The sequence below is a fragment of the Ursus americanus genome, chromosome X, assembly GCF_024610735.1.
Source record: "Ursus americanus isolate L20-20 chromosome X, mUrsAme1.1.p, whole genome shotgun sequence".
In the NCBI taxonomy this organism is placed as follows: Eukaryota; Metazoa; Chordata; class Mammalia; order Carnivora; family Ursidae; genus Ursus; species Ursus americanus.
Genome location: NC_142164.1, coordinates 105,226,477 through 105,252,863, shown reverse-complemented (window position 1 = coordinate 105,252,863; position 26,387 = coordinate 105,226,477). Strand labels below are relative to the sequence as shown.

Sequence of the window (26,387 nt, the reverse complement as noted above, 5' to 3'; positions counted from 1 at the left end):
TTCCTGGAAACAGGTGAGTGGGAGGGCAGAGGCTTACTGGAGCAAGTCAGAGGTAGCAGGTGCTAGCATACAGCTGTGTTACTGGTGAATACCACTGTGCCAGATACAGCTGTGTTACTGGAGAATACCACTGTGTCAGAGACAGCTGCGTTACTGGAGAATACCACTGTGTCAGAGAACACATGACTTGCGCACAGTTGTGTTATGTATGCAGCGAGTTCTCATTTTGTGTTCATGTTAGATTTGCCAAGCCCCTTTCCTGGATCTGGTTTTCATTGTCATTTAGTGTCCTCTGCTGGTAGTTTCTAGTACATTCACGTTGTCTGAAATACTGAGCCGTGTGCAAAAGAATGGAATGGGAAAATCTGAGCTCAGTTTGCAGTCCTTCGAGTAAATAATTGATTGAGGCAAGAATCTTCTAGGTGCTAAAGCCACTACTGGAGGTCTGTTGAGAGATCAGGGCCTTCGCCCAGTTTTAGAGGGCTACTCCATAGCCTGCTTTGTAATTTCAAAGGGAAAAAAGATACCTTTGCAAATGGAGAGATCTGATGCCATCGGCTTGAACCAACGGGTCACACTTAGCATCTCTAATAATACGACAAGCGCTCGTCCGCCCCTGATGTGATGCTTGTGTAAATATCTGCCACCCTGATGTTAATGAAGAAAGAGGTCTTCAGGCAAACCCACCTTAGGGATTTTCTGCAGAACACCTGGTCTGCACTTCCCCTGAGGTGTTATGAAACACATCGGGGGGAAAAACTATACTCAGTGAAATGAGGGTAAAAAAGGAAAACAAAATACAGTGTATGATCCTTCATTCAAAAGCAGAACAGCTATAAATGACATGATGGGGACAGTTGTGGGGACATTTGAATGTGGATTGCATACCAGATGATGATATTACACCCCTGGGCACTTATGCATGAGTGTGGTAGTGGCAGTGTGGTGGGGTGGGCCGTCTTAAGAGATTCCTGCTGAAGTATTTGGGGTGAAGTGTGGTATCTGAGGTGGCCATTTTCTCCAACTTTTTTTTAGGGAAAATTGAAGGCATGCCAGAAAGGTTTATTTAAAAAGTAACCTCTTAATGTACAATAGTTGCTGGGATTTGGAAGTGGCCATGTTTGTATATAGCTGAGAGCCCAAGCTTCAGATTTGTACACGATTCAGGAATTAGCCCAAGGTAACGTGGCTTGCCTTTGTACACTCACGTTTCCAGGGTCGCTTTTTTTCCCCCCCGCTTTTTTTTTTTTTTTTAAAGTAATGAGTACACCCAATGTGGGGCTTGAACTCACGACCCCAAGATCAACAGTGGCATCGTCTGCTGACTAAGCCAGCCAGGAGCCCCTCCAGGTTCACTTTTTTTTTTTTTTGAAGATTTTATTTATTTATTTATTTGAGTGAGAGACAAAGAGACAGAGATAGTACACAAGCAGGGGGAGCTGCAGAGAGGGAGAAGCAGACTCCCCACTGAGCAGGGAGCCTGTTTTGGGGGCTTCATACAAGGACCCTGGGATCATGACCTGAGCCGAAGGCAGACGCTTAACCAACTGAGCCACCCAAGGCGTCCCTCCAGGTTCACTTTTAAGGCAGCGGCACCATAAGCAGTGTTCTATAAGGCTCATTTTTGTTTTCCCTTTTTACAGATTACCACCCATAGTGCGAGGAGGGGCTATTGACAGATATTGGCCCACCGCTGATGGTCGCCTGGTTGAATATGACATAGATGAAGTGGTATATGATGAAGATTCACCTTATCAGAACATTAAAATTCTACACTCGAAGCAATTTGGAAATATTCTTATCCTTAGTGGGGACGTTAGTAAGTATTCCGTCCTTACCCCAATTGCATAGCAGACTGACGATGTTTTAGATTATGGTGCTTTCCTGACAAATACCACCATTGTGGATTTGTCCTGGTTTGTCTTTGGCAGTGCTGTTTTTTTGAGAGGAACATTTATGTCATATTAACCAACCTGTGGATTGTCTGGGCTTTCATGTTTTATTTTTATTTTTTATTTTAAAGATTTATTTGTTTTAGAGAGAATGCATGAGCGGCTGTGAGGGGCAGAGGGAGAGGGGAAGCAGACACTATTCGGGGCAGAGCCCAACCAGGACCCGGGGCTCAACCCACGACCCTGAGATCATGACCTGAGCTGAAACCAAGAGCCAGACACTTAACTGACTGAGCCACCCACACGCCCCTAGGCTTTCATGTTTTATAGCAGAGCCAAGAAAACTATGTCTTGATGTTCCTTTTTCTTAGTATTCTTAGTGTTGAGTATTTGGATTTTACTCATTATAAAGAAAATATGATTGCTTATTTTTTAAGAAATATTTTTGTTACGGAAAATTTGAAACCTAAGTAGACAAAATAGTATCATGAACCCATGTTTACTCACCATTGAGTGCTAACAATTAGCAACTCCTGGCCAGTCTTGTTTCCCCTAAACCCTGGTTTGCTTTGTCCCTCTCCTATTACTTGGAACAACTCTCAGATGCTGTATTTCATGTAATAAAAGATGTGATTGCTTTTAATTAGCATATCAGAACATTCTTAAGACTGAATTTTTCCCACTGACCAAAGTATATGTATACGTAACATATAGTATTAGGTGTCAGGTGAGTAGGGTTGATGAAAAGTTCACAATCCAAAAAAAAAAAAAAAAAGTATCTCTGCACATTGTTGACAGTTTTTAAAGATCAAAAATGAAAAAATTTGAATTTTAGACTAGATTCCAGCACTTTCTAGCATGGAGAGTCAGGTCGCGGTGTGGGTTTGGGTAGAGTCACCATTTTGTCCCTGTGTTTTTCCTACCTAGATCTGGCAGAGAGTGATTTGGCGTATACCCAGGCCATCATGGGCAGTGGAAAAGAAGACTACAGTGGCAAAGACGTGCTGATTCTTGGGGGTGGAGATGGGGGCATATTATGTGAAATAGTCAAACTGAAACCAAAGATGGTCACTATGGTAGAGATATCCTTTGTTCGGAGATCAAGTTCGGTTGGGTTCTGTTTTCTTCCTCTTTTTTTGTCTTAAGACTCCAGTTAATGTTATGAGGCAAATGCTTTATAAATACTGCCTTGAAGAAACATTTCCATTTGGTACCGATAGCCTTTTTATGTGGCTACAAACAAAGCAGCAGAGATCCTCTAGTTGAGAAAACAAGAAAGCAACCTTGGTACGGTGTCTGCTGCTTAGCACTTTCTGAAAGGGCTTCTTCATGAGAAGAGAAAATTCAGTTCTTTTTGAGTGACCTTGATACAAAATGAAATCGTTGTCTCATTCACCATCGTTTTGGTAAATCGGATACCCAAGTTAGTGTTATAAAATTTATGTTTGTCTTACCTTTATTTTTTATAAAGATTTTATTTTACTTTATTAAGATTTTATTTATTTATTTGAGAAAGAGAGAGAGCATGGGGAGGGGCAGAGGGAGAGGGAGAGAGAATTTCAGGCCAACTCCACGCAGATCCGGATGCGGGGCTCAATCTCACAACCCTGAGATCATGACCTGAACTGAAATCAAGAGTTCGATGCTTAACTGACCCACCCAGGTGCCCCTACCTTTTCTTTAAAGTATTACTATTTCTGGGGCGCCTGGGTGGCTCAGTGGTTAAGCATCTGCCTTTGGCTCAGGGCGTGATCCCAGGGTCCTGGGATCGAGCCCCGCATCGGGCTCCCTGCTCTGCTGGAAGCCTGCTTCTTCCTCTCCCACTCCCCCTGCTTGTGTTCCCTCTCTCGCTGGCTGTCTCTCTCTCTGTCAAATAAATCAATAAAATCTTTAAAAATAAAGTATTACTATTTCAGAATTCTTTGATAGATCCAAATTCTGGATAAATTTCTCCTTGACCTGTTTGAACATTGACCAAATGGTGATTGATGGATGTAAGAAATACATGCGAAAAACATGTGGCGACGTCTTAGACAATCTTAAAGGAGACTGCTATCAGGTAATTATGTTTTCTAGATAACATTTTGAAGTCAGCTAATAATAATATTGACTTGAATTGTACCTTCCTAAAACAGCTTTAAGGGTGATTGGTTAAGAAGGTAAATAGATCATCTTGGAGGGAAGGAAAATTTTTTTTTCCCTCTACTGTTAGAAGGTGGAGGAGGGACAGTAAAAGTATCGCCCCAAATTGCGAAGGCACTTGCTGACCGGAAAACAAAGTAGGCCACTCCATAGAGTTTACACCGAGTCTCTCCAGGGACACTTAACTGACAGGCAGGATTGGGCAGAGGATGGTCCGCGGCAGCTGCACAGTTAGGGCATTGTAGTGCGATCATACTGTTCCCATGTACCTCAGATGGTATGCGTGCACCTAATTGACTTTTAATCAAGCCAACCTTTGATTAGATTTTATGGCACCACCTGTGCATGAGAAAGGCGAAAGACTGTTCTCCCTAACAGATTCATGGGAAGCCAAAACGCATCCCATCCTTCCTTGGCAGGCATTTCTGACGTATGTGTATTATTCTCTAAGGTGCCAGAACACATAATCCCAAAAGAGATCATTGAGCAAACATGAACAAACTAAGAGGGCCAAAGATGGACTCACCCTTACCCTCTGCCCTTCTAGTTCTTGGCCAAGACTCCCCTAATAAAAGACAGATTAACAAGAGAAAAACAGAAGTCGATTAATGTATATACCTCATGTGTACTTGGGAGAGACCCAGAGATAACTGAGTAACCTAGAGGTAGCTTTAGAATTTAGGCTTAAATATCTTAATAGGGAAAGGGGTCGTAAGTGTCTTGGGAAGAGTGAGTGACTTTTAGGAAAGGTAACGGGCCTTTGGAAGAATAGATGGGGGGTAGGTATGATATTTGTGACTAAGTTTGTCTGGATGTGGTATCCATCTCCTGTCCTGTGATAGAGGTCAACCTTCCCTGGTTGAATCCCCTAGGGAGGGGATCTCTGACATTTGAGTTCCTGTAGGAGGATGTATCTTTAGGCAGATTGAAGGGGAGTTCAGAGAAAACTGCTTTCTGCATTTTCTGTTTTTCAAGTGCCTATAGCTCAAAATAATACACCAAAGTGGCATATTTTGAGGTGACACATCGTGCTACTCTTCAGACTCTGTGTGTGAGTTTTGTGTACGTCTGAATAATTGCTTCTTGCTGAGCAAATTAGTTTCTGTCCTAAATTGTACTGTACTTGCAGGTTCACCAATTAATGGTTTGTGGGCTATGTTTTGTATTGTACTTTGAGCACGCATGTGTTCAGTGGTTACATCTGCAGTACTTGTTAGAGCAAGAGAACCAAGCAAATGCATTTTATTTGAACAGGATCTTAAATGTATGTCTTCAAAAAAAAAAAGTACGTCCTCAGATTTATGAACCATTTAGACAAGTGCTTTAATTTGTTGATCTGTAAGTTGCTTACCCCTCCCCTATCTTCCCTAATGTGTTTGCATCCAAATTTGATTTCATGGTGCATGCATGTTAATTTTTTAAGCTGAAAGAGAATTCTATCTATATTGAAATGTTAGGTGTGATTGTTTTGTGGGCAAAAGGGAAAGAAGGATATATATATTTCACATGCACTGTTTGAGAGTTTTAAGAAGGGGTGGGGCGGGTTGGGCAGTAGGTTCATCAGAGCATGACAGATTCGTTTCCCTCACATGGAGCAGAAAGTTACCATTGTTGTCAAATAATGTTTGCATTGTTAACCAGACTCTCTGTCTAAGGTGTCTTAACCTGTAATCCTCAACCCTGTACCAGGTGGCTATTATTTCTGTTTTATGGCTGAAGAAGATTCAACTTAGAGAGTTCAAAGGACATTTATTCAGGGTAATAGGGTAACTTTAGAAGAGTGATTCACTCCGATACCCGGCTCCCTGGCTCCTTCTGTGACCTCCTTATATGGATTCAGAAAAAACTATTTAAGCATAAGCAGAACTGCAAACCCAAACCAGTACGGGGAGTTGTAGGTTGTTGTAATTAGAGGCTGGATGTACGTGGGACGATTTACTAATGGATTTCGAAAACAGCTCTTGACTTGCACATCTGTCTGAAAGCAGAGCACCAAAGGCAGGTGGTGACATTGACAGTTGGACATTCTAGGGAATGGAAAAGTAGTATTTTATTTGAAATGATTCTTCTTTTGAGGAAGTTGGGTGCCTGAATACACCCGCCCACCCCTCCCATCTTCTTGCTGGATTAGAACAACCATTAGAGGGGAGCCTGGACAATTCTTCTGAGGTTGAAGGTTTTCTGAGGGCTCTCAAGGGGTGGGGAGTTCCTTGTCTGGGGGTATCCACAAGCCCCTTAGCCGTTAAAATATTACCACTGAAAAAACACCAGGTCTTTGCAAATGTTTATTTCAAAAACATAATTACTCTAAGCATTTTTAGAAAATAGAAAATGTTCCAAAGTGCTCCCCATTCCTTTCATAATGACAGAGTAACCTTAATACTAAAATCCTTAAGGTAGTACAAAAAGAGAATTAGAGATTAGTTTTAATGAGTATACAAGATTTTCAAGTAAAAGAGTAAATTAAATCTAGCAGTTTATTTAAAGAACTCTATTAGGCCTAAGAAAGATTTAGTTCAGAAACATAAAGATGGAAATCTTAAGAAATCTGTCAACATGATTTATTATATGAATTATTTAAAAGAGAAAATGTATTAACAGGTGACAAAGCATTTGGGGGATATTTAGCAGTCGTTCGTAATGAAAAGTCTTTTAAGTAAGATAAAAGTGCAATAAAGGGAAACTACCCAAACATAACAAACTATAAGAAACTTAATGTTGTATAAAATGGCAAAATACATAAGGCATTTCCAGTAAAACTAGAAATAAGGTGAAGATGCTTATTACCTTTATTCAACATTGTTTTTGAGGCATTCGCTAATGTAGTAAGGTAGGAAAATGAAAACAGTATAAATATAGAAAGAATCATTTGTAGATGATATGAATGCTTAGAAAAATCTAGGAAACTCACCTAGAAAATTAGTTGGGTTCATGAGAATTTGGCGAAGTGATTGGAGGGAGACAATCTAAAAAATTTTTTTTAAGCTATGTTAAATGCAAAACAGTTTGAATGGAAATTGGAGGCAGAAAGTGGGCTGGAGATCCTGTTCAGAATAATGACCAATTGGTCTTTTTAAGTTACTAAATTGAATTCCAGTGTAGTTAACAAGAGTATTATATTAGTTTCAGATGTACGATATAGTGATTCAACAGTTCTGTACATTACTCAGTGCTCATCACGATAAGTGCACTCTTACTCCCTATCACCTATTTCACCCATCCCCCTGCCCACCTCCCCTCTGGTAGCCATCTGATTGTTCAGTATAGTTAAGAATGTTTTTTGGTTTGTTTCTATTTTTGTTGTTCATTTGTTTTGTTTCTTAAATTCCACGTATGAGTGAAATCATATGGTATTTGTCTTTCTCTCACTGACATTTCACTTAGTATACATACTAGCTCCATCCATGTCATTACGAATGGCAAGATTGCAATCTTTTTTATGGCTGAATAATATTCCAGCGTGGGGTGTGTGTGTGTGTGTGTGTGTGTGTGTGTGTGTGTGTGTATACACACACACACACCCCGCTTCTTTGTCCATTCATCAATTGATGGACACTTGGGCTGCTTCCATATCTTGGCTATTGTAAATAATGCTGCCATAAACGTTGGGGTGCATGTATCCCTTTGAATTAGTAATGTTTTTGTATTCTTTGGTTAAATACTCAGTAGTGCAGTTGCTGGGTCACAGGGTAGCTCTGTTTTTAACTTTTTGAGGAACCTCCATACTGTTTTCCATTGTGGCTGCTGCTGTTTGCATTCACACCAATAGTGCAAGAGGGTTCCCTTTTCTCCACATCCCTGCCAACACCTGTTTTTCTTGTGGTGATTTTAGCCATTCTGACAGGTGTCAGGCGATATCTCATTGTAGCTTTGGTTTGCATTTCCTTGATGATGAGTGATGTTGAGCATCTTTTCATGTGTCTGTTGGCTGTCTGGGTGTTGTCTTTGGAAAAATGTCTGTTCATGTCTTCTGCCCATTTTTAAGTTGGATTATTTGTATTTTGGGTGTTGAGTTGTGTAAGTCGTTTATATATTTTCGATACTAACCCTTTATCAGATATTTGCAAATATGTCTTCTCCCATTCCGTAGGTTGTCTTTAGTTTTGTTGATGGATTCCTTTGCTCTGCAGAAGCTTTTATTTTGATGAGGTCCCAGTAGTTTATCCTTGCTTTTATTTCCCTTGCCTCAGGAGACATATACAGAAAAATGTTGCTATGACTGATGTCAGAGAGGTTACTGCCTGTGCTCTCTTCTAGGATTTTTGTAGTTTCAGGTTTCATATTTAGGAATAATGACCAATTGTTAAATAAATTTTTTTAAAGATTTTATTTATTGGGACCCCTGGGTGGCTCAGTTGGTTAAACTTCTGCGTTTGGCTCAGGTCATGATCCCAAGGTCCTGGGATCGAGTCCTGCATCAGGCTCCCTGCTCAGCAGGGGAGCCTGCTTCTTCCTCTGCCTACTGCTTCCCCTGCTTGTGCGCGCTCTCTCTGACAAATAAACTCTTAAAAAAAAAAGATTTTTTTTTATTTATCTGAGAGGGTGAGAGAGAGAGAGCATGAGACAGGGGAGGGTCAGAGGGAGAAGCAGACTGAATGGGTAGCCTGATGTGGGGCTCGATCCTGGGACTCTGATCCTGGGACTCCGATCCTGGGACTCTGGGATCATGACCTGAGCCAGAGGCAGAGGCTAATCGACTGAGCCACCCAGGCGCCCCGCCAAGAAAAAAATGTTTTAAAAATCATACTGCAAGGAAATTTGCCCTGTTGTTTATTAATTTACTGTTAAAGCATAGTAATCAAATAGGGAGTGTGATGTTGACACAGGAATGGCTGTATAAGAGGAATGGCACAAAGACTTTGAACATGTCTGAGTGTGTATTCGTACAAGTAATAGGTGGCCTAAGGTATATTTCAGTTCACTTGGGAAAAGGAGATTGAGTTGATTTCATAGGTGATGCCAACACAATGGGCTGTCCATCTCCATGAGAAGAAAGTTAACATGACCCTAGGTGGCATAGAAAAATTAATTGCATATGGCTTAAGCCCTGGATACAAAAACTTAGTACATTTAGGGAAATTTAGCATATTTAACCTTGGAGTTGGGAAACCTTTTAAAGAAAGACAAGAAACCCAGAAACTACAACAACATCCTAATCCCATAAACGAAGCTGGAAAAGTGGTAACAAACAGGACAGGGATTTAATCCCTTTAATAATACAGAGAGCCCCTACAACTTAAGATTTAAAAAAATAAGATAACTAAGTTGAAAAATGTAAAGGACATGAACTGGTATTTTTCAGAAGACGAAAATCAAATAACCTGTAAACTTATAACAAGATGCTCACCCCTCTTAGTGGCCCAGCAAGTTCATGTGAAAACATTAGCAAGAGACCTGACAGAATAGAAAGAGGGACAATATCCAGGCACTAGGTGCTCGCACACAGTGCTGGTTGGAGTGTGAATTGCCATCCAAACTATAAAAACTAAAATGGGCGTGGCGTGCCTTTGGTCTCAGCAAGCCAGTGTTTGAATGTCTGGCCTACAGACAGTCATCTGTATGAGGAGGTTAAAGAGTAGTACATGTTTCATGGAATGATACAATTTTTAAAAATATCATTCCCCCAAATAAAAAAATCTATCATTACCTAGAACGGTGTTAGCTGAAAAATTTTGAGTTCAGAATGTATGTGATCCTAGTTCTAAAAAAGAGAACAGCATGTGTTGGTAAGAGTGTATATGAGCATAGGAGAACACTGAGCGTATCCCACAGGATTGGTTAGTGTCTTCTAGATCTTTGTATGGTTGTACTTAGATGATGGATTAAGTGAAGCAAGTTATAAAACAGTAGGGCTGTAAAATCAAGTTCTTCAAATTGTGACTGAGGATCTGTGTAAGAACATTCAGAGGAAACATTCTGAAATAGGTTATTTTAGGGAATTAAGGCAAACTTGACTTCTGACTTCAATGAATTTGTTTCTCATGAGTATGTATTTTGTAACTGGAAAGTGAAAGACAAGGAGACTAACTCCTGCTAGTTAAGGATGTTGCCTATAGCCAGGTGGGTCCCCAGCATATAGCTTCAGTACTTCGAAGATTAAGGCAAGCCCCAAACTGAGTTCCTGTACAGTTGACCCTTGAAGAACAAGGGGTTAAGGGGTACTGACTCCCCCCACACACGGAGTCAAAAATCTGCATATAACTTTTGACTCCCCGAGAACTTAACTACTCAGAACGTGGTGTTGACTGAAGGCGTTACCAGGAACATAGTCAATTAACACATTTTGTATGTTGTATGTATTATATACTGTATTTGGACAATAAAGTAAGCCAGGGAAAAGAAAATGTGACTAAGAAAATCATAAGGAAGATACTTTTACAGTGTTGTATTGGGGGGTGGACTGTGAAGAAGTGGACCCAGATGGTTCAGACTCCTGTTGTTCAAGGATAACTGTTTACTGCAAAGGATCTGTTTGAGAATTCCAACTCTTAACTGCTGTACTCGTTAATAATTGTGATTGTGGAGTTGGTATTTCTTACACGGTTGTATTACCAACAGTACTCAAAGTAGTTTAAAAAAAAGTGAAAAACTGTAGGCTAATAGTTTGAGGTGAGATGCAGAAAATCAATAGACAATAAAGTCATTCAGTGCCTAGCATAAAAGAAAATAGAGACAGTAGTAGGAGAGGCAATATAGATTGGAGTTAAAAATGTGAACTTGGCTTTCATATAGATCTAGGTGTACTTCTTGGCTCTGTTTCTTATTGGGTACCTTTGGGCAAGCTGTGTAACCCCTCCCCCTCTTCTCCCCCTTCTCCCTCCCTCTGTCTCTCAGAAGTACAGAACCCTTCAGGAATTTGTGTCGTCCTTGTGCATAGGCCATGCTCATCTTCCCTGTATGAGTCCAATTTTAAGTATGTGTGCAGCTGAAGTGAACACTACATAACCTCTCTCTCTCTCTCTTTTTTTTTTTAGAGAGGGAGGAATGGAGGGACAGAGGGAAGAGAAGGAATCTTAAGCAGGCTCCACGCCTCGCCCAGCAGAGAGCCCAAGATGGGGCTCGATCCCACAATCCTGAGATCATGACCTGAGCTGAAATCAAGAGTCGGACACTTAACCGACTGAGCCACCCAGGCGCCCCTATGCAAAGCCTCTCTTAACCTTGTTTTTCCATTTGTAAACTGTGGATAATAATAGTACCTGTAGATTTGTTGCTTAGGTTAAATGAGAAGGCAGGCAAAGCATCTATTAGGCACTGGATTGTAGCTGTTAGAGGCATGGATAGAAGTCATTTTTGTTCACGTGGCAGGTGCTGTGGGTCCCAGCAGCAGTCTGCAGTTTCCTCCCTCCTCTATGAGGGTTTAAACTTCCACCCACATGAGTTGCCTCACATGCATCTATTCCTGTTCTCTTTGGAAGGTTCTAATAGAAGACTGTATTCCAGTACTGAAGAGGTACGCCAAAGAAGGGAGAGAGTTTGATTATGTGATTAATGATTTGACAGCCGTTCCAATCTCCACATCTCCAGAAGAAGGTAGGTTCAGTTTTTTCTTTTAAAACCAAGGTAATGTTCATGAAAATGTTTTTCTCGGCACCTTGTGAGAATGGAACGATCTTAGAGATTGTCTCCTTCATTAGTTCCTTCATTTTTTCAAGGTAGTTCAGCTGAGGCCTGCAGTGGAAAGGTGGCTGGATTTCTGTCACTAAATGAGCACATTTACTCGGTTGTCGGAAACATAAAATGATTCAATAATCACATCACGGAGAAATTAGCTTCTTTGGGAATTTATTTCTGTTATGTGATTTTTAACCTGTACTGAAACTGGTGAGCTTTCTAAGCACCACCACAGACAATTCCCCATTCTCAAACCGCTTGCTCCAAATCACTGCTGGTTCGGCATTTCGGTGTTAGTGTTTTTTCTATAGTCTTGCCTTCCTGCTGAGTTGGCAGACTGGGTCCCCACGTGATGACCCTTGCTGTTTCTCTCTGGATGTCGGACGCTTCCCCCTTAAGCTGCTGTCTTTCAGATTTCAACCACTGCCCTTTTGGTCAAATCTTTATTGGTATCGTTAAAGCAGTGCTAAGCACATGAATATTTGCTTTTGACCTTGCTTATGTGCCCGTGTGTGCAGGATACCCAAAAATGACAGTAAATTTTTATGAATAAGCTCTTGAATATTGGGTCTTAAGCTCTTGGCTGTTTCTTTCTTTTTTGGGTGTTATTGAATATTAATGTGGATAGTTGACTTTTTAGATGTTGTTTCTGATGCATGCACATCCATATTTGTATAACTTAAAACTTTTTTTAACACCCAGATTCCACATGGGAGTTTCTCAGACTGATTCTTGACCTCTCAATGAAAGTACTGAAACAGGATGGGAAATACTTCACACAGGTAGACGACTGAACTGTTTTTTCCCCAAAACTCTCAATCAGAGTTTTATATTTTGAAATTTGCATGTATTTTATTGAAATTTATGTCTGTTAAGGTTAGAGCATCGTAACTGAATTATGTTCTTTCAAACAGTAGTTTGTAAATAGCTGACCTGTCATCTCTTGGGAATTCATGAGTTCGGTTGTGTCCTCTGCCCACTGTCCTGATAGACCAACCTTGGGCTGTGGCTGTAGTATGAGCTGCCGCCACCAGATGGAGACACAGATTGTGATTTTTTTCCCCCCCTCCCTGAATTTTCCCTCTCCTTATCCTCTAGGAGATTCTTCATTGGAAAAGCAGTTTATCAGCATGAGTTTCATAAACTGCCTTGCCTGTAGTGTGAGCTCCTACCACCAGATGGAAGCAAATTGCTTTTTTTTCTCATTCTCTATGGGATTCTTAAATTTAAAAGAAAGTCTAAAGTTTGTATGTCTTATTATGTAAAAAATATACATAACCTGCTAAAGCCCTAAAGAAAATTCTGAAAATGACCACAAAAGGAGCTAAGTGATGATCTGAGTCTGTTTACTTGGTAGAGAGCTGATTCATAAGCAGAAGAAGATAAGCCCTTCCGTGCTGGTACTGCTCGGCTGCGTACCTGTAATTCTTAAGGGCTTTCGGGAGACGGCCCCCACCCCTTTAAAGAGCATTAGTATATTTAAATGTCAAAAACTAGTAGAGAGGTCTTAACTTTATTCTCCCAAGGAGGCATTTTAATGCAGGCCTGGGGCAGTTGATGGGATCTGAGATGAATAATGCTGAAGACAACTTGGCAGCTCTAAGAGACACCTTGAATTAGTCTTCAGCCCATCCTGTTTTCCTTCTCTTCCCCCTGCAGGAAGACACCCCCCCCCCCATGATGATTAATCCTAGACCTTGCCCTTGGTGAAAGTATCGGGAAGCTTCGAGGGAAACCGACAACTGTTTATGAATGGCTTTTTTTTTTTTTTTTGCCTGATACTTAGAAATGATTTTTTTTTTCTTTATGGATTCTGGACTTGACTGTAAAGCAGGGGTCTGCAAACTACGAGCCAAATCTCCCCTGCTGCTTGTTTTGGTGAGGTTTTCTTGGCAGACAGCCACACCCATTCATGACATTTTACCTTTGTCTGCTCTCATAGGGGCAGCGCTGAGTAGTTGTGATGGGGACTGTGTGATCTGCATAGCCTAAACTATTTTCAGTCTGGTCCTTTACAGAAGTAGTTTGCAGACCCATGCTTTATAGCAAGTCTACAGTGAAACCTGCGGAGGGCTGTGGAGAGTCGCGCTGTGGAGCGGGTGGGAATTGAGCTGACTCTGGTGGGCCCTGAGGTTTGAATCCGGGGAAGATAGGCTTTCAAGAGACTAGAAGAGACAGACAGGTGCTGGAACTTGACCTCCCTCCCTTCTCTTCCCCACTTCCCATTAAGAAAAGCCCTGGAGGTTCTTTGACACAAAATTATGTATGTGGCATTCATATAGATTATTATGCAAAATACTACCCCACCCCTTGAGAAGTGGACATTACTAGTACCCTCACTTAACACATCTACATTCTTCCCTAATCTCTGTCCACTTTCCAGAAGGTAACCCATTTCTTTTTTATTCCCATGTTTCTCTCTTTCTCTTTCTTTCTTTTTCTTTCTTTCTTTCTTTCTTTCTTTCTTTCTTTCTTTCTTTCTTTCTTTCTTTCTTTCTTTCTTTCTTTCTTTCTTTTTTTAAAGTAAACTCTCTGCCAATGTGGGGCTCAAATTCATGACTACAAGATCAAGAGTCACACACTCTCCTGAGTGAGCCAGCCAGGCGCCCCCCTGGACTTTTTTTTTTTTTTTTTAAGATTTTATTTATTTAACAGAGAGAGACAGCCAGCAAGAGAGGGAACACAAGCAGGGGGAGTGGGGGAGGAAGAAGCAGGCTCCCAGTGGAGGAGCCTGATGTGGGGCTCGATCCCAGGACTCCAGGATCACGCCCTGAGCCAAAGGCAGACGCTTAACGACTGAGCCACCCAGGCGCCCCTGGACTTTTTTTTAATAGCTGTTTCACTTATGTGTAATTTCCTATATCATTATATTGTTTAGCTTGCTTTTGAACTTGTTAAGAATGGTGTTGTTAGATTGTATTCTTCTGGACCTGTTATTTTTTTACATCACAGAAATCATAGCCTGCTAATTGTTAAATTTTAAAGATAAAAACAGGTGCCTGGATGCCTCAGTCGCTTGAGCGTCCTACTCTTTTTTTGAAAACTTACTTACTTCATTTGAGAGAAAGAGAGCACGAGCACGAGTGGGAGGGGCAGAGGGGGAGGGAAAGAATCTCGAGCAGACTGCCAGATGAGCGCAGAGTGGAGGGCTGGGGCTCACAGCCCCAAGATCATGAGCTGAGCTGAAAGCAAGAGTTGGACACTCAACCGACTGTGCCACCCAAGAGCCCCATGTGCCTTACTCTTGATCTTGGCTCAGGTTGAGCCCCATATTGGGCTACGAGCTGGGCATAGAGCCTACTTGAGATTCTCTCCCTCCCTCCCTCTGCTCCATCTGCCCCCATGCTGTCTCTGAAAAATAATAATAAAAGAGAAAAACAGTACAGAAATCTATAACGTAAAAAAGCAAGTGTCACCTACCCACATCTAACATGGGGCAGGGAAAACTTTCTAGAACCAAACTACTGAATTGGGATTCATCTCTTAGAATGCCCCCCCGCCCCGGCCAATTATTCCCTTCCCAACCCTAAGAGGTCTTTAATTCTCTATTGGGTTTTTGTTCTGCATCGCCAATGTCTTTTTTTTTTTTTTTTTTTTTTTGTCCATTAAGACATTTTATTTGCATGTATGTGTTACATCCCTAGAAGCCCAGGATTTTCCCTCCTGTGTATTTTCATCTTGCTTCTTCTCATGTTCCATGATGCCAGCTAAGGTTGTCAGTACACTGAAACCAAACTGGTGGGATGGGAGCAGATTATTCTGCCATTTTTCTAGATCTTTGAGTTGTACATCAGATCTGGGGCTGGTCACTCCACACTTGGTTAACCTGCCTGTGAGGTTCACAGTGAGTTCAGAGTCACCAGTGTAACCCTGCTGCATCACCACAGGGAGAACTGGACTTGGAGTTTGGAGCATGGCTTCTTACGTTCCTGGCATTTGCCTCTCTTCTCGGCATTGTTAATGCTCCTGAGAGCGTCTGCCAGGACATTCATGCGCACCGTTACGGCAGCACCGAAAGATGTCTTTCTTAAGAAAAGAAAGAAATGTATTTCCATTTAAAAACACAGGAAAGTAAAATGTATCACATTACTTTTTTTGGGTCGGTCTCCATGTGTGGTGAGGTTTTTTCCTTTTTTTAAACTGCTTTTTGACAATGTTGGGGAAGAACAAATTGAAGCTTTCCTATTTCCTTACCACATTGTCAGTAAGGACGTCCTCCCATATGCCCTCAATAAAGAGAGTGTGGTGTCAATTTTAAGATGGCAAGAAAAACCATTGAACTGTGCACCTAGGTGGCATTTTCATTCTATAGCTTCCCCAGTGGTGGTGTGTTCTAAAAACATCCAGGCAGTGTTTTCTATTTGTGAGTCTTAAATTACACGTGTGGTGTTTATATACTCTCACGGTGAACTTGATGTTGAAACCAAATTATATACTGGTGAAGGGCACTTTGGCCAAATCCCACTGCAGGACCCTAGATGATGGGTTACTAAACGAGCTGGCACTAAAGGACGACGTCATGCTGAGCCAATGTGCTAAGTTAAAACCCCCGAGGGAAGCTCTCAGAATAGTTCTTTTTGCCCACTTGCCAGTGGCTGGTTGGTTGGTTTCGAAATGCCCTTCATGGGGATGCTTACATCACGGGATGCCTTCATTTGTAAATGATTTTCATTTTACATTGTACTTGGCTATTCTAAGGCGCACTGGTAGTGAAGTTGTTAAGAAGAAATGGAAGCAGCACAGATACTCAGTAGTCTTCAGAATGTTAAGAACTTCAGAGGTTAGGGGCGCCTGGGTGGCTCAGTCGTTGGGTGTCTGCCTTTGGCTCAGGGCGTGATCCCGGCGTTATGGGGTCGAGCCCCGCATCAGGCTCCTCCGCTGGGAGCCTGCTTCTTCCTCTCCCACTCCCCCTGCTTGTGTTCGCTCTCTCGCTGGCTGTCTGTCTTTCTATCAAATAAATAAATAAAATCTTTAAAAAAAAAAAAAAACTTCAGAGGTTAAAAGGAAATGGGTGGTATTAAGTACCCATTACGAAAAGCCCTTAGGGAAAATTGTGCTAAAATGATAAGCCCTACCCCCGACCTATGGAATGAAAATCACTTGTGATTCACATGCACATTACAGATTAAGAAGCAGTGCTTTAGGGGCACCCAGCTGGCTCAGTCGGTGGAACGGGGGACTTGGGAGAGGGACTCTTGATTGCGGGCATGTGAGTTCGAGCCCCACCTTCGGTGTAGAGATTACTTAAAAAAAAAATGAAAATGAAGCAGCAGCACTGTTCTAGAACCACGCAGATACCGGATCCATAGCTCTACTCTGTTCTGGGCCCACATCTCATTCATCCTTTTTTCTTCATGGTCGCAGAGTGGCTGCTGCAGCTTCAGATGTCACCTCTAGGTTCTGGGCTGGAAGTAAGTTGAAGAGGCAGGTCACTCTTGTGTACCCTTGGTTGTCCAGAAGCGTAAACTTTCCCAGGAGCCCCCAGCAGACTTCGCTCTATCTCCCTGACCACTCCTGGCTGCTGGGAAGGCTGAGAAAGTGGTGGCAAGAAAGGGAGAAAAATTAGAACAACGAAGTCAAGAGAAGATGTTTGATAAGGAGTGGAATTGCGGGATAGCCTTAGTACATATATTCTGAATAAACTTTTGTTCTCGTAGGCCTGAAAATCACATACTTGGGGGAAAGCATGGAGATGGGAATATAGTTCGGTATCATTGTCTTAGCTTCTTAGGAGGGTTGTAGTTTCAAACCATTCTGGAAATTGAGAACATTATCGTTGTGATGCTTCCTTCTCAACACCACGGTGACGACTGGGCAAACATTTTGAACAGCTATGTGTACGAATCGTTGCTATTGTGTGTTGTTGCTACAGTGACTGTGTTACTAGTGAGAAAGTGGTCTCCCTGCTTTCTGTTGCTTCGTACTCTGAATAATTTGAAACGGCTTGCTAAATGAGGCAGAAGAAGAGTGAGCTAATGGATCTATAAGTAGAACTGAACGCAGTTTGTCAAAGTACAGAAGCCTTATCTCATTTTCAAAGATGAACTTTCATCTAAAGCTAAAATTGTTTTCATTGATTAGAGACCTTCAAATGAGCAGGGCCCTCAGTGAGACTCGAGAATCCCATTGTTTGCTTTTCTCTCTTTGATTTAGGGCAACTGTGTCAATTTGACGGAAGCCTTGTCACTCTATGAAGAACAGCTCGGGCGCCTGTATTGTCCTGTGGAATTTTCAAAGGAGGTCGTCTGTGTTCCTTCATACTTGGAATTGTATCCTTAGACCATAACACTGTGTTGTCAGATCACAACACTCAAGTAAATCCCATGCCAGTTCAGCACTTAAATCCAATAATAAATGAAATTAGCTCTGTACTATATAAGGCCATGGCATTCAGATGTGGCTGCACATTGGAACTCCCTGAAACTTGAAAACAATACTGATTCCTGGGTCCCACCCTCAGCTGCTGGGGCGTGGCCTACCACAGCTCCCCAGGTAGTTGTACTGATTAAGCCCCCCTGGTTCTCAGGCCCCACCCAGCAGAGGCTGGCGGTAAGGCCTGGTGAGCCATCTTAACCAGCCTGCCTGGAGACTGGGGTGCATCTAAAGCTTCAGAGGCCCTAGTCGAAGGCACCACTTGAGCTGTGGCGGGCAAAAAGAATGAATATGCTCATTCTATTCTACTTTTATATTAAAATGAATCCTACTTTAATATTAGTTTCTACACTGCACTTGATCCCAATTTGCACTAGAAACCAAGAGCTAAAAAACAGTGCTGGAGATTTCAGAGTTAATGTTGGTGTTCTTTATTAGTTCCCCTTAGTAAAGTGTCCAGGAAAATAAAAGAACCCAGAGATAAACCAGCACGAGGATTGTCATTGGAAATTTAAAATGCCTTTCTTTCTCCTAAAAGGCAGACTCTGGGCTTCAGATAAAAACTTCCTTCTCTGAGGTGGCCGAGTCCAGTTTCCTGTCACAGCGGTCTTCGTTGCTATCTAGGATCGTGCAACTGCTGCTGGCCCTCTAGGCACTCCTTGCCTGCAAGCCCCGACAGCCCCGGACAGACACAGACCCTAGGAAACCCCCTAGGTCTCCCTAGGAGGAGGGGAGCAGGCTCTCTGTGGGGCGGCCATTTTCTTCCATGGCCTGTGGAGATCCCTGACCTCTCTCCCCCTCCCAACTGTCCACCTTCATCACACTTTCCTTTTGGAGCATTTTTCACACTCGGATCTGTTTATATATTGAGAGACTGTAGAAATTAATTGATGACATTTGGAGAAAAGGCTTCTGCCCTCTGGCTCCCCTCCATCCTTCCATCTTTTTCTCCTCCTCTTTCTCCCTCCCTCTCATTTTCCCACCCCTCTCTCCCTCCCCCCCAATCTCTCACCTCCCTCCCACCCTTCCTTGTCGTATTCATTCCCTAAACCTTCTTAAGACCTAGGAAGCAGTAGCGCTACCTGAGGGATGTTTGTACGCCTTTAGCCTTTTCTCCACTTTGCTCCCTTCTCCCCACTGTCGTCCCGGTCACAGGTGGGAGGTGTTCAGGCCATAAAGTGGCCTTGTTAAGAGGCAGTAATTCCCATCACCACAATGCTTCAAGCCATGAAACTCATCCGTGTTCCAGTTTGTAGGCCAGCAAACAAATTTTAAGTGCTGTCTGTTCTTCCTTGAATTACCTGCTCGTATTCCTTGACTCTCTGTCCAGGTGGGTATTTTACACTGTTTGGAAGAAAGCTAAACCTTGAAGACCAATCTCTCCTAATCACGTGTGCTGCAAATAGCCTTCCTGACCTTCATATGCTGTACATGACATCGAAATGAGTCAGGCAATTGATTGTGATTTCCTTCAAGTTTTCTTTTTTTAATTATTATTTTTAATTTAAACAAAGCGAATGGAAAATGTATATTTTGATGCGCTAGGGTGTTAATTTTTTTTGAAAGTCAGCTGAAGGATGATTAGACAGCACAGCGAAGGCTGCTAAATGCACTGAACCCCTAGAATGTGATTTTTGTTACTTTTGTGTGTGTGTGTGTGGGCTTTTTGTTTTTGTTTTGGTAGACTTCGAATTTGGTTGTTTGGAGGAATGAACATCATTGTTTTGTTCTGGAGGGAAGTTCTTTGATGGTGTTTCTTTCCCAAAAAATTGACTTAGCTATTAAAATTTGGTGCTTATAAGAGTTAAGAAAAAAATGAATAGCAATGCTTCGATTAAAATTATAAATGAGAAATTTCACGTGTTTGTTGTTTTATTTCAGCCAGGTCCCTACTTTCTCACTGCTGATCTCACAGAACAAAGGTGTCTCCTTGTCTCTTTTTAGTTCTATTCTCTGACTCGGTGCCATTTATCTCTTTATAACGGGCTGGCCTTAGGGCCTTTTTTGAACAGTAGTAATGACTTCAGTTACCACTGTGGTAAAGGATACACAACCTATTGCATTCACCAGTTCTTCATTATAAAATTGGCCTGAGGATAGGAAAAGATTTGGCCTTACTGTAAAGTTGAAAGTCAGAAGCTTATTTCTATTCCCACTCATACTGGTGTCTTCGATGTGGAAATACAGATCATTTCGGATGGCTGCAGTGACACTTTTTAAGATTTTGAGATGCACAGAGACAGGATGATAGTTTGTGGAGACACCCGCAACGAGAGAGCAGAAACTCCCCTAAGGAAGTGAGGCAAGTAACGGCTTGGTAGTGTATTTGTGGGTAACAATCCACATCAAGGGTGGAGGTCTACTGACTCGGATTATTAGACATCAGTGGTTACATTGTTCTCATCAAAGGTTTATGCTGTATCAAGGATGGAGTGCATGTATGGTGAGTTGGCAGTAAGCAAAGCATTAAAAAATGGAAATATTCAGTGTGTGTTTTGAGATAAAATTACCCTTTCTCCCAAGATAGGTTTGTCTATCCAGAACATCCTTCCTCTCAAGATAGGTTTGTCTAATAGGTGTTGTTCTTTTTCTTTTCAATCGCTTTGTTGTTATTTTTTCTAAGATTTTATTTTTTAAGTAATCCACCAACGTGGGGCTTGAACTCACAACCCCGAGATAAAGAATCGCATGCTCTACCGACTGAGGCAGCCAGGCGCCCCTCTAATGGATAGTCTTTAAAAAATGAGTGCATGCCAACTTTTCTTTTTTACTGGATTGGCATGGGAGAAGAAACAATAACAGAATAAAGGGAGAGTTAGTCATGTTGAAACTAGATCGGCTTTGAGCAAATATTTTTGTTGTGCATAGAGCTTAAAAACAGCATTGGTAGGCATTAGGAATCCTACTTACCCCCCTCAAACTCTTCTGTAATGCTTGGCCAAAGCTTTGTGTTTGCCTACTGTGTGACAAAAATGGTGGTATTGTGTATATATATATATATATATATATATATATATAATATAATAACGGTATATATATATATATATACTGTTAGAACACCATTTTAGCTTAACGGAATTGGATTTTTTTTTCCCATTATAGAAAAAGCAAGTCTATCTACTGTCTGGGTGTGCTGTGACTAATATTTGGGGCATAACTTTATACTTGAAGGCTAGCCTGGTGCCACGGCTCAACCCAGTGCTGAGTCTGATGACACGCTTGTCCCGCCCAGAGGGGAGAGAGTAAGAGAGATGGAGCGGGTTGTGCCCGACCACAGAGGGCGCATTCGGGAGAGAGAGGCTGCTGGATGGGAACAGAGATGAAATACTTGCTGGGGTAGATTCTGACCCTGCTCATTCCTTTGTATTGGAGAAAGGATGATGCCTGATTGTTTTTGAACATCTTTGGAACTGTTCAGGCACACTGAACTGTGATAGCTAAAAACCACCTCTATTGCAGCGTTTTAAGGAAATGTTATACAATCTAAACCATTATTTTACTTTAATGGTTGTTGTGCCTTATATGATCTATATATAATCGAAAACAATATACCATCCTATCATACAGCCATTCTTTAATTAAAGACAAATACTGGCTGTAATAGAAATTCCATTCAACACATGAACAGATAGCAAGAATTGGTTTATTTTTTAAAATGCTGCTTTCTCGTACAAATGTGATTGAATATTTTATGCAATCTTTTTTTTTTTTTTGGTCATACTTTATTAGGAATGCTAAAGACCTTTTTTTTTTTAATGTTTTTTTATTATATTATGTTAGTCACCATACAGTACATCCCTGGTTTCTGATGTATGTTCGGTGATTCATTAGTTGCGTATAACACCCAGTGCACCATGCAATACGTGCCCTCCTTACTACCCATGACCAGTCTATCCCATTCCCCCACACCCTCCCCTCTGAAGCCCTCAGTTTGTTTCTCAGAGTCCATAGTCTCTCATGCTTCATTCCCCCATCTGATTACCCCCCCTTTCTTTATCCCTTTCTTCCCCTACCGATCTTCCTAGTTCTTATGTTCCATAGATGAGAGAAATCATATGATAATTGTCTTTCTCTGCTTGACTTATTTCACTTAGCATTATCTCCTCCAGTGCCGTCCATGTTGCAGCAAATGTTGAGAACTCGTTCTTTCTGATAGCTGAGTAATATTCCATTGTATATATGGACCACAACTTCTTAATCCAGTCATCTGTTGAAGGGCATTTCGGTTCCTTCCACAATTTGGCTATTATGGACAATGCTGCTATGAACATGGAGGTGCATGTGGCCCTTCTCTTCACTATGTCTATATCTTTGGGGTAAATACCCAGTAGTGCAATGGCTGGGTCATAGGGTAGCTCAATATTTAACTTTTTAAACACTGTTTTCCAGAGTGGCTGTACCAACTTGCATTCCCACCAACAATGTTGGAGGGATCCCCTTTCTCCACATCCTCTCCAGCAATTGTTGTTTCTTGCCTTGTCTATTTTTGCCATTCTAACTGGCGTAAGGTGGTATCTCAGTGTGGTTTTGATTTGAATTTCCCTGATGGCTAATGATTTTGAACATTTTTTCATGTGTCTGTTAGCCATTTGTATGTCATCATTGGAAAAGTGTCTGTTCATATCTTCTGCCCATTTTATGATTTGTTTATTTGTTTCTCGTGTATTGAGTTTGAGAAGTTCTTTGTAGATCTTGGATACCAGTCTTTTATCTGTAGCATCATTTGCAAATATCTTCTCCCATTCCGTGGGCTGCCTCTTAGTTTTTTTGACTGTTTCCTTGGATGTGCAGAAGTTTTTTATCTTGATGAAGTCCCACAACTTCATTTTATCTTTTGTTTCTCTTGCCTTTGGGGATGTGTCATGAAAAAGGTTGCTGTGGCCGGTGTCGTAGAGGTTGCTGCCTATGTTCTCCTCTAGGATTTTGATGGATTCCTGTCTCACATGTAGGTCTTTCATCCATTTGGAGTTTATCTTTGTGTATGGTGTGAGAGAGTGGTCAAGTTTCATTCTTTTGTATGTAGCTGTCCAATTTTCCCAGCACCATTTACTGAAGAGACTGTCTTTTTTCCACTGGATGTTTTTTCCTGCTTTGTCAAAGATTAGTTGCCCAAAGAGCCGAGGGTCCATTTCTGGGTTCTCTATTCTGTTCCATTGGTCTATGTGTCTGTTTTTGTGCCAGTACCATGCTGTCTTTGTGATCACAGCTTTGTAGTACAGCTCGAAATCTGGCATTGTGATGCCCCCAGCTTTGTTTTTCTTTTCAACAGTTCCTTGGCGATTCGGGGCCTTTTCTGGTTCCATACAAATTTAAGGACTATTTGTTCCAGTTCTTTGAAAAATGTCCTCGGTATTTTGATCGGGATAGCATTGAAAGTATAGATTGCTCTGGGTAGCATGGACATTTTAACTATGTTAATTCTTCTGATCCATGAGCATGGAATATTTTTCCATCTTTTTGTGTCTTCCTCAATGTCTTTCAAGAGTGATTTATAGTTTCTAGAATATAGATCCTTTATGTCTCTGGTTAAGTTAATTCCAAGGTAACGTATGGTTTTTGGTGCTATTGTAAATGGGATGGATTCACTAATTTCTCTTTCTTCAGTCTCGTTATTCGTGTATAGAAATGCAACTGATTTCTGAGCATTGATTTTGTATCCCACCACATTGCTGATTTGCTCTATAACTTCTAATAGTTTGGGAGTGGATTCTTTTGGGTTTTCCATATAGAGTAACATAGCATCTGTGAAGAGAGACATTTTGACTTCTTCTTTGCTGATTTGGATACCTTTTATCCCTTTTTGTTGTCTGATTGCTGTTGCAAGGACTTCTAGTACTATGTTGAATAATAGTGGCGAGAGTGGGCATCCTTGTTGTGTTCCTGATCTTAAGGGAAAGGCTTCCAGCTTTTCCCCATTGAGAAGGATATTTGCTGTAGGCTTTTCATAGACGGTTTTTATGAGATTGAGGAATGTACCCTCTATCCCTACACTCTGAAGGGTTTTAATCAGGAAAGGATGCTGTATTTTGTCAAATGCTTTTTCTGCATCTATTGAGAGGATCATATGATTTTTGAATTTTTCCTTCTGGATAAAATCTAAGACGCTGATAGATTTGCGAATGTTGAACCACCCTTGCATCCCAGGGATGAATCCCACTTGGTCATGATGGATAATCCTTTTAATGTACTGTTGGATTCTATTAGCCAGGATCTTGTTGAGGATTTTCGTGTCCATATTCATTAGGGAAATCGGTCTGTAATTCTCCTTTTTGATGGGGTCTTTGCCTGGTTTGGGGATCAAGGTAATACTGGCCTCATAGAATGAGTTTGGTAGCTTTCCTTCTGTTTCTATTTTTTGAAATAGCTTTAGGAGAATAGGTATTATTTCTTCTTTGAATGTTTGATAGAATTCCCCAGGAAAACCGTCCGGGCCTGGAGTTTTGTTATTTGGAAGGTTGTTTATCACTGACTCAATCTCTTCATAATTAATTGGCCTGTTTAAAAATCAATTTCTTCCTGTTTTAGTCTTGGTAGTTTATAGGTTTCCAGGAAGGCCTCCATCTCTTCTAGATTGCTTAATTTATTGGCATAAAGCTGTTGATAAAAGTTTCTAATAATCCTTCCAATTTCATTGGTGATGGTTGTGACCTCTCCTTTTTCATTCATAATTTTATTAATTTGGGTCCTTTCTCTATTCTTTTGGGTAAGTCTTGCCAGTGGTCTGTCAATTTTATTAATTCTCTCAAAGAACCAGCTTCTATTTCTGTTGATCTGTTCTACTGTACTCCTGGTTTTTAATTCATTGATTTCTGTTCTAATCCTGGTAAACTGCTTCCTCGTGCGTGGATTAGGCCTGTCCCTCTGTTGCTGTTCCAGCTTCTTGAGGTGAGAATATAAAAACTGCATTTTAGATTTTTCTATTCTTTTGAGTGAGGCTTGGATGGCTATGTATTTCCCCCTTAGGACTGACTTTGCAGTGTCCCATAGGTTTTGGACCGTTGTGTTTTCATTCTCGTTGGTCTCCATAAATTGTTTAAATTGATTTTTGATTTCCTGGTTTATCAAATCATTCCTGAGCAGGATGGTTCTTAGTCTCCAAGTGTTTGAGTTTCTTCCAAATTTTTCCTTGTGGTTGAGTTCCAATTTCAAAGCGTTGTGGTCTGAGAATATGCAGGGAATAATTTCAATCTTTTGGTATCGTTTGAGACCTGTTTTGTGTCCCAGAACATGGTCTATTCTTGAGAATGTTCCATGGGCATTAGAATAGAATGAGTATTCTTTGGTTCTGGGATGTAGTGTTCTATATATATCTATGAGGTCCAACTCATCGAGTATGGCATTCAAAGCCCTTGTTTCTTTGTCGATTTTTTTGCATGGGTGTTCTGTCTATTTCTGATAGTGGAGTGTTGAGGTCCCCTACTATTAAGGTATTTTTATCTATATGTCTCTTTATTCTGGTTAAGAGTTGGCTTGTGTATCTTGCTGCTCCCCTGTTGGGGCATATATATTTATAATTGTCATATCCACTTGTTGGATACATTCTTTAAGAATAATATAGTGCCCTTCTGTGTCTCTAGCTATAGTCTTTAGTTTAAAATCCAATCTGTCTGATATGAGAATTGCTACCCCAGCTTTCTTTTGAGGTCCATTGGCATGAAAGATGGTATTCCATCCCTTTACTTTCAGTCTGAATGTATCTTTAGGTTCAAAATGAGTCTCTTGTAGACAGCAAATGGATGGGTCATGTCTTTTTATCCAATCTGCAACCCTGTGGCGCTTTATGGGAGCATTTAGGCCATTTACATTGAGACTGATTATTGAGAGAGATGATTTTAATGATGCCATGTTGCCAGTAAAGTCTTTGTTTCTATAGATTGTGACTTTCTGTTCTGTATCACTCTTGGGGCCTTTTTACTTTTATAGAACCCCCCTTAATATCTCCTGTAGGGCTTGTTTCGTGGTTACGAAATTGGTCAGTGACTGGGGATTCTGGAAGGTCTTTATTTCTCCATCAATTCTGAATGACAGCCTTGCTGGATAAAGGATCCTTGGCTGCATGTTTTTTCTGAAAGATCTTTAAAAATGCCCTTCCAACCCTTTCTCTCATTCCAGGTCTGTGTAGACAGGTCTGACGTAATTCTGATAACTTTGCCTTGGTACGTGAGAAATTTCTTTGCCCTGGCTGCTTTCAATACTGTATCCTTGGATCTAATATTTGCGAAATGCACTGTGACGTGACATGGTGTAGGTTTGTCGTGGTTGAGCTTGGGAGGGGTCCTCTCTGCCTCTTGGACACGAATGCTTGTTTCCTTTGCTAGATTAGTAGGGAAGTTTTCAGCTACAATTTGTTCAAATATCTCTTCTAGA

The 26,387-nt window shown here is 41.2% G+C and overlaps 1 protein-coding gene and 1 non-coding gene across 2 annotated transcripts in view; one reads left to right on the top strand and one right to left on the bottom strand.

Annotated features, from left to right (window-relative positions):
- Nucleotides 1-19,874, top strand: part of SMS (spermine synthase) — a 46,755-nt gene extending 26,881 nt beyond the window's left edge. The window contains exons 5-11 of the mRNA XM_087860027.1: nucleotides 1,644-1,819; nucleotides 2,820-2,976; nucleotides 3,864-3,951; nucleotides 11,453-11,567; nucleotides 12,351-12,430; nucleotides 17,802-17,917; nucleotides 19,351-19,874. Coding sequence (XP_087716153.1) covers nucleotides 1,644-1,819; nucleotides 2,820-2,976; nucleotides 3,864-3,951; nucleotides 11,453-11,567; nucleotides 12,351-12,430; nucleotides 17,802-17,917; nucleotides 19,351-19,390 — 772 coding nt within the window. The 3' untranslated portion in view covers nucleotides 19,391-19,874. The remainder of the gene's footprint in view (nucleotides 1-1,643; nucleotides 1,820-2,819; nucleotides 2,977-3,863; nucleotides 3,952-11,452; nucleotides 11,568-12,350; nucleotides 12,431-17,801; nucleotides 17,918-19,350) is intronic.
- Nucleotides 10,867-10,970, bottom strand: LOC123796538 (U6 spliceosomal RNA). The gene has a single exon (XR_006780768.1). It is a non-coding gene; the product is annotated as a U6 spliceosomal RNA (small nuclear RNA).
- Nucleotides 19,875-26,387: the final 6,513 nt, after the last annotated feature.